At 38.9% G+C, this 16,996-nt stretch overlaps 1 protein-coding gene across 5 annotated transcripts in view; it reads left to right on the plus strand.

Moving 5' to 3' along the window:
- The window catches only part of srfb (serum response factor b), an 88,255-nt gene that overhangs the window by 58,169 nt on the left and 13,090 nt on the right, over window positions 1-16,996 (plus strand). For all 5 annotated transcript variants that reach the window (XM_057848344.1, XM_057848342.1, XM_057848343.1 and 2 more), the window contains exon 3: window positions 6,096-6,336. In XM_057848344.1, coding sequence (XP_057704327.1) covers window positions 6,096-6,336 — 241 coding nt within the window. The remainder of the gene's footprint in view (window positions 1-6,095; window positions 6,337-16,996) is intronic.

The raw sequence follows: 16,996 nt of genomic DNA on the forward strand, positions 1-16,996 counted from the left end.
TAGTTGTACAGTACATGTGGACACAATTAGAGGAGTTCCAGCCAATTTTCTGTACCTTGTTTGTGTCACGTCTGGTTCCAGTCGTCCCTTTTGTGCCCCACCGTGCATCCAGCTGCTTTTGGGAGGAAAAGCCCCATTAATTGTGTTATTATAGCTCCCACAAGTGAAAGTCTGGTACTACCTCAAATGTATGTCTGGGGAAGCAGGGAAAAATGCAACCTACATTCATTTTATATACCTCTAATCATATTGAGAGTCGAAGGAAAGCTGGAGCCTCTCTCATCTGATTTACTGTAAGTCTAGGGGTACATACACCCTGGAGTATTTGATAGCCACTGGTATGGTAGATTTGGGCTTTGTATCCTGTATATAATTAGGGGCTATTGTGCTTTAATGAAACAATGTTTCCAGTTAACTTGAAAAAAATATTTGATTGGCCATAAAACAAATTACTTTGTGAGTAAATGTCACGGCATTTTGTAACTAAACTTAAAAAACCAGTAATACTCGTCTCGCTTATGTGCAAGAATAGGCTTGTTTTTTTTTTTGTTATTTTTTTTTCAAAGGGGGTATTTTTACCAGTTGATGTCATGAAGAGCTTGTAAAATGTATTTTTAAAAGATGTCACGAGTTGATGTATATATTTTCTTAAAGATGCCACTGTTTATTTATTTATTTATTTATTGCCTATACTTTTGTCTTTTATTTTGCGTTTTTTTTTTTTAATATATCTGGGGTCCGTGCTACATTAACACTTGAGCTGAACTGAAATGAAGAAAGTGGCAGAACCCCATCTCCTCAAGCATCCTGAAAAGCATATGGCGGAAAACACTCAGGTGACTTGAAGACGCCCCAGTTTGGCCAAATTTCAAAATTGTCCTATATGCATGTGTGATACATCATTGAAAAGCTTAAAATCTCAATTTTCTGGGGGAAGTTTTTTTTTTTTAAACAGCAAAACCCTAACTGGAGGTGAGAGCACGCGAGAGCAGAATTAAAGACCCCATGATTTTAACGAGATATTATCGCGTACTTACCTCTTTTCGATCCAAAAACTCCATGTAGCATGTATCACCGAGTGTCAAGACACAGCTGTAAATGGCCGGATTTTTGGCGGATTTTATGGGTGAAACACGGTAATATATCAAGGGTCGCGATGCAGAAATCGGAGACATCAAGGAGTGGTTGAGATGTTCATTTTTATATACAGTGGGGAGAACAAGTATTTGATACACTGCCGATTTTGCTGGTTTTCCCACTTGCAAAGCATGTAGAGGTCTGTAATTTGTATCATAAGTTCTCTTCAACTGTGAGGGACGGAATCTAATACAAAAAAACAGAAAATCACGTATGATTTTTAAGTAATAAATTTGCATTTAATTGCATGAAATAAGTATTTGATACATCACAAAAATCGAACTTAAAATTTGGTACAGAAACCTTTGTTTGCTATTACAGATACCAAACGTTTCCTGTAGTCCTTGACAAGGTTTGCAGACACTGCAGCAGGGATTTTGGCCCACTCCTCCATGCGGATCTTCTCCAGAGCCTTCAGGTTTCGAGGCAGCTGCCGGGCAACACCCACTTTCAGCTCCCTCCATAGATTTTCTATCGGGTTCAGATCTGGTGACTGGCTAGGCCACTCCAGGACCTTAAGATGCTTCTTACGGAGCCACTCGTTAGTTGCCTTGGCTGTGTGCTTTGGGTCGTTGTCATGCTGGAAGACCCAGCCACGACCCATCTTCAGGGCTCTCACCGAACGAAGGAGGTTGTCAGCCAAGATCTGGCGATACATAGCCCCATCCTTCCTCCCCTCAATACGGTATAGTAGTCCTGTACCCTTGGCAGAGAAGCAGCCCCAAAAAATGATGTTTCCTCCTCCGTGTTTCACGGTTGGGATGGCGTTCTTGGGGTTGTACTCATCCTTGTTTTTCCTCCAAACACGACGAGCCGAGTTTAGACCAAAAAGATCAATTTTGGTCTCATCCGACCACATGACCTTCTCCCATTGCTCCTCTGGATCATCCAGATGGTCAGTGGCAAACTTCAGACGTGTCTGGACCAGGCATGTGCCGGTATGAGATTTTGATGGTATGATAACCGTGGGCAAAAATACCGCTGTTTCACGGTATCACGGTATTGCAGTTATAGCTCCAAAATATGTTGTTTTGAGATGTATTGGTTAAAAAAAAAAAAAATTTTTTTTCCATTGAACAGGATTTTTTTTATTTTTCAGAACATATTTGCAAATTGGAACATGAATATATTGTTAAAATAAATTATCAAAAATATATATATATATAAATTTTAAATAAAATTAAAATAAATATAACTTTTAGACTATACCCACAGCCACAGCTCAAGTTGCTCAATATTAGAGCAAGAAAAAAATAATTTCTATGAAAAAGTAAAAACACTTCTGAATAAAAATTTTTAAAAATTCGACTGCATGACTTTTTTTTTTTTTTTTTTTTTTTTTTTTTTGAGGGTGGAAAAGCTCAATTGAAGTATCGCCATTTTCAGCCACTGTGTCAGCTGTAGTCTAAGTGATGTCATGCCTATGTGTTAAAAAACAAAGAATTCATAAGTTAATAAGTTAGTTAATAATGTATAAGTTAGTTTAAAGTGTAAATATTGTTGTGGAAAGGTTTCATCTAAACAAAACAAAAAAAAAAAAAAAAAACATTGGGAGTGAGACCTCTCCCTGATCCAGCGAACGTGGATTTGTGCTTAGGGCAAGAGCATCTTTCGCGATTAGCAATCTTTGATGCTATCCCCTTTTCCCCTTCATTCAAGCGAATCAAGCTTGTTTTCTCACTCTGCCCTGTAACACTCGACCAAGTTGCTCTCCCAGCTAAGCCTAGGCTAGCATTCGTTTTTGTAAGCTTTTAGTTAGTTTGTATATTGAATTTGAAAGGAAAATGTGTGCTTTGTTTTTGGCAAACTTTTTAATGGTGCTAATCTGTTAAAGCTACTCACACATGGAAAAATACAATTGTACAAGGTTTTAAATGTATTCATTTTGTATATTCCACTTACCAAGATTTGAGAGCTCAATAAATTGAAGAAAAGTACGCCTTATGTTTGGAGTATTTGTTTTTGGGTTCACTGTCTAGCCGATAGCGTCACTTTCACACACAGCAACAAACTGGAGGGGTGAGTGCTGCCGCTCCAAGCCACTTCTGGGTTCTGGCTGCATTTTTGACACATGAAAAATAGTGAATACCGTACTAAGGTCTGACGGAAAATTTTAGTGGTTTTGAAACTGCGATGTTTTCACACCACGGTAAGCCGTGAAACCGGTAACCGGCACATGCCTAGTCTGGACATGCACTGGCTTCAGCAGCGGGACCTTGCGTGCGCTGTAGGATTTTAATACATGACGGCGTAATGTGTTTCCGATGGTTTTCTTCGAGACTGTGGTTCCAGCTCTCTTCAGGTCATTGACCAGGTCATGCCGTGTAGTTCTGGGCTGATCCCTCACCTTCCTCATGATCAGTGATGCCCCACAAGGTGAGATCTTGCATGGAGCCCCAGAACGAGGCAGATTGACCGTCAACTTGAACTTATTCCATTTTCTAATAATCGCTCCAACAGTTGTTACCTTCTCACAAAGCTGCATGCTTATTTTCCTGTAGCCCATCCCAGCCTTGTGCAGGTCTATTATTTTATCCCTGATGTCCTTACACAGCTCTTTGGTCTTGGCCATTGTGGAGAGGTTGGAGTTTGTTTATTTGTTTGTTTGTTTGTTTGAGCATGTGAACAGGTGTCTTTTATACAGGTAACAAGTTCAAACAGGAGCAGTTACTTCCGCAAATGAGTGGAGAACAGGAGGGGTTCTTAAAAAAGAACTAAGAGCCGAAATATTTACTAGTTGGTAATGTATCAAATACTTATTTCATGCAGTTAAATACAAATTTATTATTTAAAAATCATACAATGTGATTTTCTGGATTTTTGTATTAGATTCCGTCCCTCACAGTTGAAGAGAACTTATGATACAAATTACAGACCTCGACATAGCTTGCAAGTGGGAAAACCAGCAAAATCGGCAGTGTATCAAATACTTGTTCTCCCCACTGTATATACTTTTTTTAATGTTTTTTTTTCTTCCATTTTTCTTTGTTTGGATCGATTATTTATCATCTAATTCAATTCAATTTTATTTGTATAGCCCTACATCACAACAAAGTTGTCTCAGAAGGCTTTAAAGAGTCAATTTGATACACAGTCAGATACAGTAAATGAATGAGATGAGTTCATGTCCTGGGCATCCCCCATATTTAGACCCTCCATGGCTGCAAGGAAAAACTCCAAAAAACCCAATGGGAAAAGAGAAACCTTGGGGAGAACCACAGTCAGAAGAGATCCACTCCCAGGACGGACAGGCTATAGATGCACCAGGAATGATGATGGGTATTAGCAGAAGGAGTTCCAGTTTGTAGAGATGCAATGGGTTGAGGGAACATGAGGGGGACGTCTAACATATCGGAGAAAATGCGACAGTAACAAAAAAAAACAAACAATTAAGCGATAGTTATGAGGTACATATCCGTGACTTTTTCACAGACACCATTTTTTAAAATTGACATAATTTGTTTAAAAGTTTAAAATATGTGAGTAAAAATTTTTTTAGACGTTTTTTTTTAAAACGAAATAATAGACCTCAATGGATGATTCTAAGCTAAAAATGACAAACATTTTGAATAAAAGATATAATTAATTACCTTCGTTTTATGGCTGGGTTGAAACAAAGCGGTTGCGCGACATCTGTAAACGGGTGTTTCCAGGGTAAAACGGACAAATTAAAAATAGTTCGGGAACTTAATGCGCCATGAGTCTGCTATGGCAGCATATGCACTTTAGACATATTGTTCTATCAAACAACAGTTCTTTTGGCTTAAAATACAGCAGTTTATTTTAAAGAAGAGTGCAAGAACAGAAACTGCTTTTTCAGTCTTGTCTGTGTTTTCCGCCATATCTATTTAGCCAAACCAAGCGAGCCAATTTGTTACAGTGAAATAAATCATGAAAACTACTGTTGGTCCATTCTTAAAGGGAACCACGGACTTGAAGACTTGTGGCTCTGATAAGCCACAATTGTACTGTTTTACTAAAATGTTATTAGAAACACAAAAAACATTGCCATTGATTGAAAAATCTATAATATTTTGTACATGTTTTGACCTACGGAGGGCGCCATGTTTTGTGTGCGCAATGGCGCTCAGGGTAATGACGTAGTTTTAGTCACAAACAATACCGGTGTTCTGCAATTCCTTCTACGTGGCAAGACGTCCAACACATGTGCACACCGGTTAAAAGCAGCGAGTACTTACTATTTGTGTTTTTATTGAGTCTTTTATTACCTTTTGATTGCCTAAAAATACTTTTTGCATGTGTTTCCAGCTCATACTTTTAAGCATTGTGTTTTCCTGTGGTAGCTTTAAAGCAGATTGTTGACCACATTAGTCATGTCGCGTATTTAAACCATCCTTATTTGACATTCCTACGTTTAAGTAATTTCTGAAGCCATCTTTAGTATGTTCTGTCTGTACGCATCTAAACAAAACAAGTTTAAAAGCGCACGGTCGTACTATGGGTGTTAAATTTGCGACTTGTAGGACGTTTTGCCGGTGTAGCACATTTTGGCAGAACACCGGTTTTGTCATACTCTCATCCCGTCTTCCTGTTCATTTTGCTTTTGCTGCTCGTTTTGTGAACTATCGACAGTGCTGTCATGCTCATTAATGTTCCTCCCGGGTTCAAATTGAAAGGGTTGAACAGATGACATATTTATGTCGCAAGAGTCATACTCTGGAAGCCCGGCAGCGTAACCCAGTGACGTCACAGCTCGGCGATGTCAACAACAATGGCGACCTACTAGTAAAATTAAACTAATTTTAAAAATTGTATAAAAACAAAAACATCAAGAGGGGTTTTAATATCAGATTTTTTTAAACTCATAACAATGTTTATCTTTTAAGAACTACAAGTCTTTCTATCCGTGGATCCCTTTAAAGTTTCCTTTTCTAAATGCCATTTCCTTTTTCTGAACCCAAAGATGATTTACTCCTGTTATCTTTCTATTACCTCAGGATACTTTGAAACCCACATTCACAGTTGCCAGCCTACCAGGCGGTACCAGCAGCGCCCAGGCCACTGTGCCCACCACCTCCACCAGCATGCAGGTGAGCAGCGGGCCCAACTTTCCCATCACCAACTACCTGGCCCCCGTTTCCGCCAGCACCAGTGTCAGTGCCAACGGGACTGTCCTTAAGACCACCGGCGCCTCCACAGGAGTGATGCAGCTACCCAGTGGCTTCACATTCATGCCAGGTACGTAACATAGTTGTGTTCTTTGTTGTTGTTTTGTTGCATAACGTGGGCCTTCAGAACCACGCTGACGTGTTTGGGCACGTGACTGTGTGGATCACGGTTAGCTGATTACAATTTGAATGGAACCTCGCCAACATCTCGGGCGTCATCTCGGTCCGGTCGTGCTTCGCTTGCCAGGCTGTTTACATCACGCCTTTCAAAGCTAGTCACACACTCTCGTAGCCTTTGATTTCCACTCTCATGCAGGAATAATTAGGTAAGCGGGGCACAATAGACTTGGCAATGAGGGCTGCAGAATATGGCCCATAATTAGTCATCATTATTCAGTAAGAGGATCAGGACTTCTGGTGACACGAAACAAAGTAGGTGAAGCTGCTGCGTCGGTGGGTCTGAACTAGATGTAACCTTTATCAGTATAACCCAGCACCATTCTACTAAAAACTTCCATAATTTGTAGGAAGCCTCAAACTTCCAAGGGAGATGTTTTTTTCAAGGACCCATTCATAATCCTCAACACACTTAAACAGAACTATCACTTGTAGCCCGAAAGCCATTTAAATAATGAATTTTTGAATGTGTAAACCTAAATATTCATGACCTGTTTGATTGGCTCAAACAAATATATGGCGGAAAACACTCAGGTGACTTGAAGTTCCGCTCTGAGACCCCCAATTTGGCCAAATTTCAAAATGCATGTGTGACACATCATTGGAAAGGTTAAAATCCCAATTTTCTGGGGGAAGAAACATTTTGAACAGGAGGGCATTTAAAAAAAAAAACAAAAAAAACCAGCAAAACCCTATCTGGAGGTGAGATCACGCAAGAGCAGAATTACAGACGCCATGACTTTAACGAGATATTATTGCGTACTTACCTTATTTCGATCCAAAAACTCCACGTAGCATGTATCTCTGAGCGTCAAGACACAGCTGTGAATAGCCACAGCTGGATTTTTGGGTGGGATTTTACGGGTGAAACATGGTAATATAACAAGGGTCGCGATGGAGAAATCGCAGACATCAAGGAGTCGTCGAGATTTTCTTTTTCATATATTTACCCTTTTAAACGTTTTTTAATGTTTCTTTGTTTGGATCGATTATTTATCATCTAACATATTGGAAAAAATGCGACGGTAACAAAAAAAAAATACAATTAAGCAATAGCTGTGAGGTAGATATCCGTGACTTTTTTTACAGACACCATTTTTTTCATTGTGACATAATTTGTTTAAAAGTTTAGAATATGTGAGTGAATAGTTTTTTTAAGTCGTCTTTTTTTTTTTTTAAACAAAATATGAGACATCGATTAATGATTCTAAGCTAAAAAGGACAGACATTTTGAATGATAAATATAATTAATTACCTTCGTTTTATGGCTGGGTTGAAACAAAAGCGGTTGCGTGACGTCTGTAAACGGGGGTTTCCAGGGTAAACCGAACAAATTAAAAATAGATTGGGGGCTTAATATGCCATGAATCTGATATGGCATCATATAGACATATTGTTCTATCAAACACAACAGTTGTTTTGGCTTAAAATACAGCAGTTTCTTTTAAAGAGGAGTGCAAGAGCAGAAACTGCTATTTCAGTCTTGTCTGTGTTTTCCGCCATATACATATATATATATATATATATAATATATAATGTGTGTGTGCGTGTATGTAAATATGTGTGTGTATATATTAAGGGTGTAATGGTACATGTATTTGTATTGAACAGTTTCGGTTCAGGGTCCTTGGTTTCTGACGAAATGTAAATCGCTGTCAAATTTAGCGCGTTAACGGGCGGTAATTAATTTTTTAAAAAATTAATCACGTTAAAATATTTGACGCATTTCACGCAAGCGCAGAATGCCCGCTCATGCTTCCCATAATCCCACTGTTACGTCCCACAGACTGCTGCTAAGGGCGTAACATAAGACGAGACACGCACACAAGTTGCAAGTGGACACAAATTTATTCACACAAGTCGAACTCGCAATGAACAAAATATACAAAATGCGGAAGAAGCTGGCTTCAGCGTAAGCCCAGGCCAAAACAACAAACAAAATGAAACTACACTTGAACCCCACCCGCTAAGTAAACCCTGATCGTAAAAAAGAAAAAACAATACAGCCACTAACCTGGCTTCTACACTAAACAAAACGGGTTGAACGAAAACGGCAGTTTACCTCTACTTCTGCGGTGCTCTTATTGACAGTGGTGAACAAAAACGATCCAGTAACGAATGAACACAAAATACCTCACCGAAAGAGCGGGACTGTAACAAAATAGCGATCAAATGCACAGGTGAATGAATAGCGAGCAAACAGCTGGCGAGGAGGTACGCGGCACGTATGCTGTCAAATGCGAAGTTGCGAACTCTGAGTGTTGACTGTAAAATGACGAGCGGTCAGATGACTTTTATTAACGCTACCTTTATTTGGTTAACAAGACTCAGGCACAATACTACACACACGCGGGTATGCAAGCTCAAACAACGGCCTAATAGTATTACCCAGAGCCGTATTGCCGTGTATTGGATTCGCTGCCGTAAAGCAAGTGTCGTTATTGCCGCAGATGTAAACAAAGCGCTGCATAATGGATACATGTCAGACAGCGGCTAGTTCGGGTGGCCCGTCAGTGGCGGTGACGTCGTCAGCCCGTCCGGCGTCAATCAGAGTACGCCACGTTGGGAGGGGAGGCAGCCAGCTGGCGGACGCGGCGATCAGATGAGGGACAGTCTCAAAAAACGATAACAATTAAACGCCCAGGGCCGTCGTACCACTCAGAAGTGCAGTGAGCAGCGTGGGTAACGGTTAAATGTCAACATGGATGATGGTTGGCCCTATGGGTGAGGAATTCAAATTAAAAAAGAATATAGATGGAACAACTCCTCACTTCAGTGTTGCAACTGTTCAATTTTGCACATCAGATATTTATTTTAAAGAAAAAGTCTTAGCCAAAGTTATTTCTATTTTGTTTTTCAAAATATCTACATTTCAGAATATTGTATTTTCTATTTTTGAGCAGAATTCTAGCTTTGTATAGGCTAATGTTCCTATTGTTGAAAGCACAAAAGTGTGTAATAAACAAAAAGCACATTTATATTTTGCATTTTGTTTTCTTACTGTACCGAAAATGAACCGAACCGTGACCTCAAAACGAGGTACGTACTGAACCGAGATTTTTGTGTACGGTTACACCCCTAGTATATATATATATATACAGTGCTGCTCAAAAGTTTGTGAACCCCCTCAACATTTTGGAATTTTCTATTATTTCAACCTGATTTCCTAATCAATCAATTCAGTAGTTTTTTTTTTGTTTTTTTAACAGTTGTGTTGTCGAGACTAAATTAAAAAGAGTTTTCATCAACTGATGTAGGTGCAAAATTGAACTGTTTGGTCACAACCAAAACCGCCATGTCTGGCGAAAAGTCAACACTGCATACCACCAAAAGAACCTTCTCCCAACAGTGAAGCATGGAGGTGGGAATGTCAAGATCTGGGCTTGCTTTTCATCCTCAGGACCTGGACAACTCCACATAGTCCAGGGAATCATGAATTCTGAGGAATATTGTCAAATCCTAGAACATAACCTGACGCCATCTGTTTTGAAGTTAAAGCTTGGCAGAAGGTGGATCATGCAACATGATAATGATCCAAAGCATTCCAGCAATACAACCAAGGAATGGCTGAAAAAGAAGAAGATTCGTGTTCTGGACTGGCCCAGTCAAAGTCCTGACCTAAATCCCATTGAAATGCTGTGGCGGGACCTGAAGCGAGCAGTTCATGCCAGACGCCCATCAAACCTCTCTCAACTGACTGCGTTCTGCAAGGAAGAATGGGCAAAAATCCCCCAAAGTAGATGTGAGAGGCTGATTAGTCACTACAGAAACCGTTTGGTTGAGGTAATCTCTGCAAAAGGAGGCGCAATATCCTATTAACTGAAGGGGTTCACATACTTTTGCACACATGATATCTGAGTTTTTCTTAAATCAACCACTTTTGTTAAATAAAGAATGACAATATAACTATTTCTTTTGTTTCAGTCCATTATTTGGAATGTCAGTATTGTGGATTTGGGTATAACTTAACATTTAATAAGGTTATTTTAGTTTTTTTTACAAAAAATCTGACCATCGCTGTGGGGTTCACAAACTTTCGAGCAGCACTGTATATTAGGGCTGTCAAACGATTAAAATTTTTAATCGAGTTAATTACAGCTTAAAAATTAATTAATCGTAATGAATCGCAATTAATCGCAATTCAAACCATCTATATAATATGCCATATTTTTCTGTAAATTATTGTTGGAATGGAAAGATGCAAGATGGATATATATATTCAACATGCAGTACATAAGGACTGTATTTGTTTATTATAACAATAAATCAACAAGATGACATTAACATTATTAACATTCTGTTAAAGTGATCCATGGATAGAAAGACTTGTAGTTCTTTATGAAAAATGTCAGTACAAGTTATAGAAATTTTATATTAAAACCCCTCTTAATGTTTTCGTTTTAATAAAATTTGTAAAATTTTCAATCAAAAAATAAACTAGTAGCCCGCCATTGTTGATGGCAATAATTACTTACACTATAAAATCAGTCGCACCCAAGCGCCAGCAGAGGGCAGCAAAACTCCGCAAAACACAATTAACAAGTGGGCCTTTCACTCTACTGTCATTTAAATCTGTCTGAGGTGGGCCAAGTGCGGTAATTGCGTCAAATATTTTAACGTGATTAATTTAAAAAATTAATTAACGCCCGTTAACGCGATAATTTTGACAGCCCTAATATATATATATAATGTATAAATAGTGTATCTTTTCACAGTGGTACCTCTACTTACGTCTCTACAAACGGAATTTTTAGGTTATGACACATCTCAACGTGAATTTATTGCCTCTTGTTACAAAAGAAATTTCCTGATACGAGAGGCAAAAATACAGAATGGGCTGCTGCTCGCAGCTCCCAGAGTTTACTGAACCTAACATACTTATAGCTGCTCTGCCATTGACTATTGCCTAGTGTCTTTCTGGCATCCAATTGGCTAAGAGAGACCTCTACTTTATGTGTATGTGTGTATACCAGCGAGCTCTTCATTTGCCCCTCGGGCCACGAGGTGTTCTGACAGCTTTACGTGAGTGTATTAACTTTTATTCTCTTTACTTTATGCACAGCATTTTATGTTTATTGTGCAATAATCTAATTGTAACATGTATTTGTTAGATTTTTGGATGCATTTTTATGCTTTATAAAAGATCCATGTCTGAATTTAGATGGAAAATGTGTCACTACTTGCGGAATTTTCAGTTTACGAGACTACTTTCTGAACCAATTTCGTAAGTAGAGTTGGCACTGTATAGACCCCACTCACCAACGTCACACAATGACGTGTCGCTGTATCCGGCCACCATATTGTTCGTCATTCTTCATCCGTATTCTCAATGGTTTCAATGTGTCGTGCAATTTATAGTGCAATTCATGGAAGCCCCGGTGCTTTCAGACGCTGTAAACTCATTGGATGCGTTGCATAAAAGGCGTTATGTGGAAAAGCTTCAGTCTATCCATTCGCCAGATCCATATTTGATGCCTAAATCAATATTTTTCGACCTGCTGTCTTCGCCGTCTCTGCCTGACATCTGCTACCCTGATATGTACAACTATCTTTTCCACAGAAACTCAGCCTATTCTCACGAAACTTTGAAAAACTTTAAGAGCAGCACTCTAAGCAACATTACCCCGTGTGACCCTATACTTCTATTTTCTAAAATGGCGACAATCAATAAAAAAAAAAAGTTGATAGGTGGATATTGGACTATTTGTTCAATAAAATACGCAACAACTGTGTCTGCCTCATTTGCAAAGAGACAGTTGCTGTTTTCAAAGAGGTCGATGTGACGCGATATTACCAAACAAGACACGCTGCCATGTACGACAACATTACAGGGAAGATACGCAGCGAGAAATTAAAGCAACTTGAAGCTAGTTTAATGTCACACCAGCAGTATTTCCCAAGAGCCCGAGTGTAGAAAGAGAACGCCACAAAGGCGAGATTGTTGAAATTATGAATTAAAAAAAAAATTAATAAAGCAAATGTGACACACAGAAGGGCTTGCTAAAATTTGTTTAATAGGCTATATTGTTCTACGTAAATCAGCCAAGGTAGCCCCACACATTTTTACCACACCAAATCTGGCCCCCTTTGCAAAAAGTTTGGACACCCCTGTTTAACTGATGATCGATCCGTAGACGAGGCCAGCTTCTTTCACTTGGCACCAGCTAAATATTATTCAAAAAATAATGATGGCGGAAAAAATAAACATCTTGAATTTGAAACTGTATGTTGTCGGCGATAAGCCTCGCAATGATCTTAATTGTGGTTGTCAGCCCAAAACCCTCTAAATATATATTAAATGCATCTTACCAGATATAAAATGACTACTACATAATCTGTGGTGATCGTTTGGTGCCCAGTTTTCTCGTCGAATTGCAGCAGTCCATCTCGCTCTCCTCTCTGGGTCTCTCGGAATATGGTAGAACTTCAAGTCTCTCCGTCTATCTTCTCTGTTACTGCAACCAACTGCCACACACGCCTTCACCATTTTGATTATTAATGTTAACGAGCAGAAAAACACGCCATAATAGGAGGAATTTACGTGGCGGTAATGCGTGAACACGACGAGCTGACGGACAATATGGTGTGGAGGCGTGGTTGTGACGTCATGTGAGTGGGGTCTATACTAAATGGCAGAATTTCAAATACTGACCCGGCTTTATTTAGTACAGAAAGACGTACTACGTGCTTAAATCTTAATCAAAATCCTTTCTGTATTTTTTACCCACAATGTTTTGGGGTACTGCTGAACATTCACATGACACTAGCTATCATTTTCACTGACAGGGCAAAAATTGTTATGCAGCGCGTTCCTTCTTCAGTTAATTTGCTTCTTCCTCCAACCTTCCTGAACACACTAGCCCTTTTCCTATGTCCTCTCTGTGCCACCAGTCTGACAAGCACCACTTGGACTAAATACACCAGAACATCAGTACCTGTATGCTAAGCATTCGTGCAAACATTTTTTTTTTCTCTGCCATAAACGGCAACAGATTCGGGTTTATAGCGGATTTTATAGCAAATACGACCTCAAGAAGTACTTAAATGTAAACCTTTTTTTAATACAACTGTACTCTACTTCCCAAAAAACAAATACATTTTAAAAAAGAGAATTTGATTCAGTCAATCTTATGCGTGTGACTAGAAGGAGCCCTCGTACCACTACAAAACGCCTGACAACACCTGAGCTGCACGCATGGGCAATCTCGCACTGCTTGCACATACTCAGCGCACAAGAAAATCTATGCAGCGCACGAAATAAAATTCAACAAAAGCATATTGTAGCCTCAATAGGACTAATGTCGGCGCAACAGTGATGTGTCAGCGCGACACTCCTATTGGTGTGTTTGATACAGCCACGCGATGCGCCCATTGTTGGGTTACTACACTAGGATTGTATGTACAGTAGTTGTGATATGCATGACCTGGGTTGGTACGGAGAAAAATAAAGAGTGGAAAGTGAGTTAGATTCTTGTGTTCATTTACTGAAGCAACATTCCGCTGCCAATTTTTGCAAGCGCTACAGTATTAATTAATGTCTAATTTCAGAACTGATTTAATCTAGTTAATTAGACCAAGAAAATTGTTTTCTGTACCATTTTGCAAAGTAACTCAATGAGCAACAGGTGCCTAGCCAACACTGTTGTTAATATTGGCGTTAGAATAAAACGGCATTACTAACGGCGTTATTTTCTTCAGTAGTGAGTAATCTAATTAATTTTCTCATCTTTGCAACATTACCGTTGCTGAGGCGGGAAAGGCGTACGTTACTATGTTGGTTGACTGATGCGAACAAGTCCGTGAAAGACGGACTCACGGAGACGAGAGAGCAAAGCAGGAGTGGGGAGGAGACAAAGGAGGGTGACGCCGTTGCAAACGCGATGCTACTATGATATGTGGCTCCAATAATACCTGACTGTAGCTGATAGCCTACAAACTACGTCGACATGGTGCTTCGGTAGATATCACATACATACAGAACTAGATGCAAATGATAGACACGGCTGCGTTAGCAACATGTATACTAAAGAACTAGATGCGTTAGTAAACAGCTGCCATCTTAAAGCAGTAGACTTCTCAGGAAGGCTCTGTTGTAGAGAAACTTCCTAGCGAACCTAAGTAACTTTTTATCTAAAATGCTCCTAAATCGGCAAAATCTTGACTTAAATCTATCTTTAAATGATGAAATAGTTTTAAAACTTACACGTGTCAAAAGTAGACAGAAGGGAACTAACGCAATAAGGGGAGCAATTTTAGCAATTTTAACAACTTTAACGGTTGATTCACAACATTAAATGACTTCCACACATAGCAAAGGTTACTATCTAGTTATCGAAATATCCGCAATATCCCTGTGTCTAGTTAAGGGTAAAGAATTTGGTGAGGGCCGATTGTCCCCCCAAAAAACTTTAAACTTCACATTGTGTGACCAGTTTTTTTTTCTTTTTTTTGGTGTACCGTTACACCCCTAGTAAAAAAAAACATGAAAATTATCACCAGTTACTTTGCCAAGTAACTAATTACTCTTACATTCAGGTAACTGAGTTACTAACGCAATTACTTTTTGGGAGAAGTAATTTGTAACTGTAATGAATTACTTTTTTAAAGATTAACAACACTCCTAACCAATAACCCGACAGTTCACTTCACTTACGCTACACAGCCAATCATAGCATTAACAGTGTTGCGCATATGGGCCTTGCCCATACACGCCGTGCAAGTTAGCTAGCTAACAACAGTGCAGCAGAGCTAAGAGAGGCAAATGCTAACCCCTTATCATGGCAAAAGGAAGGGGCAGTGATAATACACTCATCAAGCCAAGGTAAAAAGAATTGCGTTTTTTTTTTTTTTAGATGGAATGGCTGTCGGAGTATGAGCAAATCAGTGTTGTTTTTGGCAGCCATTTTAATTTTCATCTTAGTATTAGTCTTTTGGATGAAAATACTTATTAGTCTTAGGCATATTTTAGTTATTTCAAAATGTTTTAATCTTTGTCTAGTTTTGAAAAGTTTTTGTTGTTTTCGTCTATAAACTTTAAAAGTTTTAGTCCATGAATAAATAAATAAATAAATAAGTTTTCCAGCAATTGTGAATGAACATGACAGATGAGCACATAACTGTAGAGTCTACAAGGATATCACCATTTTCATGATGATAATACACACAGAAGTAAAACAGCACATTATTTGCAATTAATTAAACTCACCTGGACACCACCAACTGTATGTAAAATGTTTTCCAAAAGTTTAAGAAGACAGCAAGTCACCGCGCTAAATGCTAATGCGAACGCTATGCTAATGCTACAAGTTAAGTTTAGTGTGTGATGATCACTCAGCACAGACCTTTAAAGGCTAAAGCAACATGGCATATCTAGCCAAGATAAGAAAGCAAAAACTTACCAAGCGGAACTTGACACAAATGTTTCACAAAAGGAGCCTGGAATGGGCAGCAGCCTGTGAGTAAGCGTGTCTGTGTGGGGGCGTGGGGGGGGGGGGCAGCACGTCACATGAGTGACACGGCCAAACACTGCTAAATGCTTGCAAACTTACACATACAACAAGAAAGTATCACTCATTGTGAATTTATGACTGAAACTATGGTGAATTTTCATCTCGTTCTTGTGTCGTCAGACGACAACTGGCATCTCCCATGACACGTTTTAAGCGCATCATTGTGACATCATCATCATGAAAAAAATTCTTCGTTTACAAAATATTTTCGTTATCGTCATCAGTGACGAAAACAACACTGGTGCAAATAGAAGAACAAGCCGTTGAACTGAGATTTTTTTCTTTTTTTTTTTTTTTGTTTGTTTTATAACCTGTCCTGTGTAGCTGCTTAGACACAGAGAATAGGAATCTTTTATTCTCTGAATGATTTTAATGTGGGAGTTACTCCCATTGTGGTTGTTCATTATGTTTTATTTATTACCTCACCCATGCCACAACTGGACCTTACCCATGCCAAAGCAGGACACTTCCAATGGTTAAAGCAGGACTCTCACATATAACAAAGTACACATCTCATGAAAGATGAGATTTCTGTCTTTTTCATTTTAAGTGGGCCAAATATTAAATAGATGAAAACTGCTGCTGTAATTTTATTCTTATAATAAGACATGTAATTTGTTATGATCCAAGGTTTTGAACAGGCATGATACTGGTGTGTGGCCACATTGTTCGTCGACAAAATATTTTCGTTATAGTCGTCATTGAGAACCAAAAATCTGAGAGTAATTGACACCGCCCTTAATAAGTTCTAAATTGCTGGTAGGTGTTTCAAATACGTGCCAAAGCGCTACTTTTGTCTAAATTAAATTACTTAATCTAATTAACTCATTAGCTTCCTCTGACGGTGATAGGCGTTTTATCCATTTACAATGGGAGGGCTGGCAGTGAATGAACGTACTGTATGTTCCCAGTATACATGGAATGGACGTCTACTCAAGACAAAATATTTTATTTTTCCTCCACACCAGCTTGGCAGGACTAAACAAAATTTCTCAGTCTTCTTAAAATGGAATTTCCTCAACAAATCACGCTGATGGACGGATG

The sequence above is a fragment of the Corythoichthys intestinalis genome, chromosome 10 (genome assembly GCF_030265065.1).
Source record: "Corythoichthys intestinalis isolate RoL2023-P3 chromosome 10, ASM3026506v1, whole genome shotgun sequence".
In the NCBI taxonomy this organism is placed as follows: domain Eukaryota; kingdom Metazoa; phylum Chordata; class Actinopteri; order Syngnathiformes; family Syngnathidae; genus Corythoichthys; species Corythoichthys intestinalis.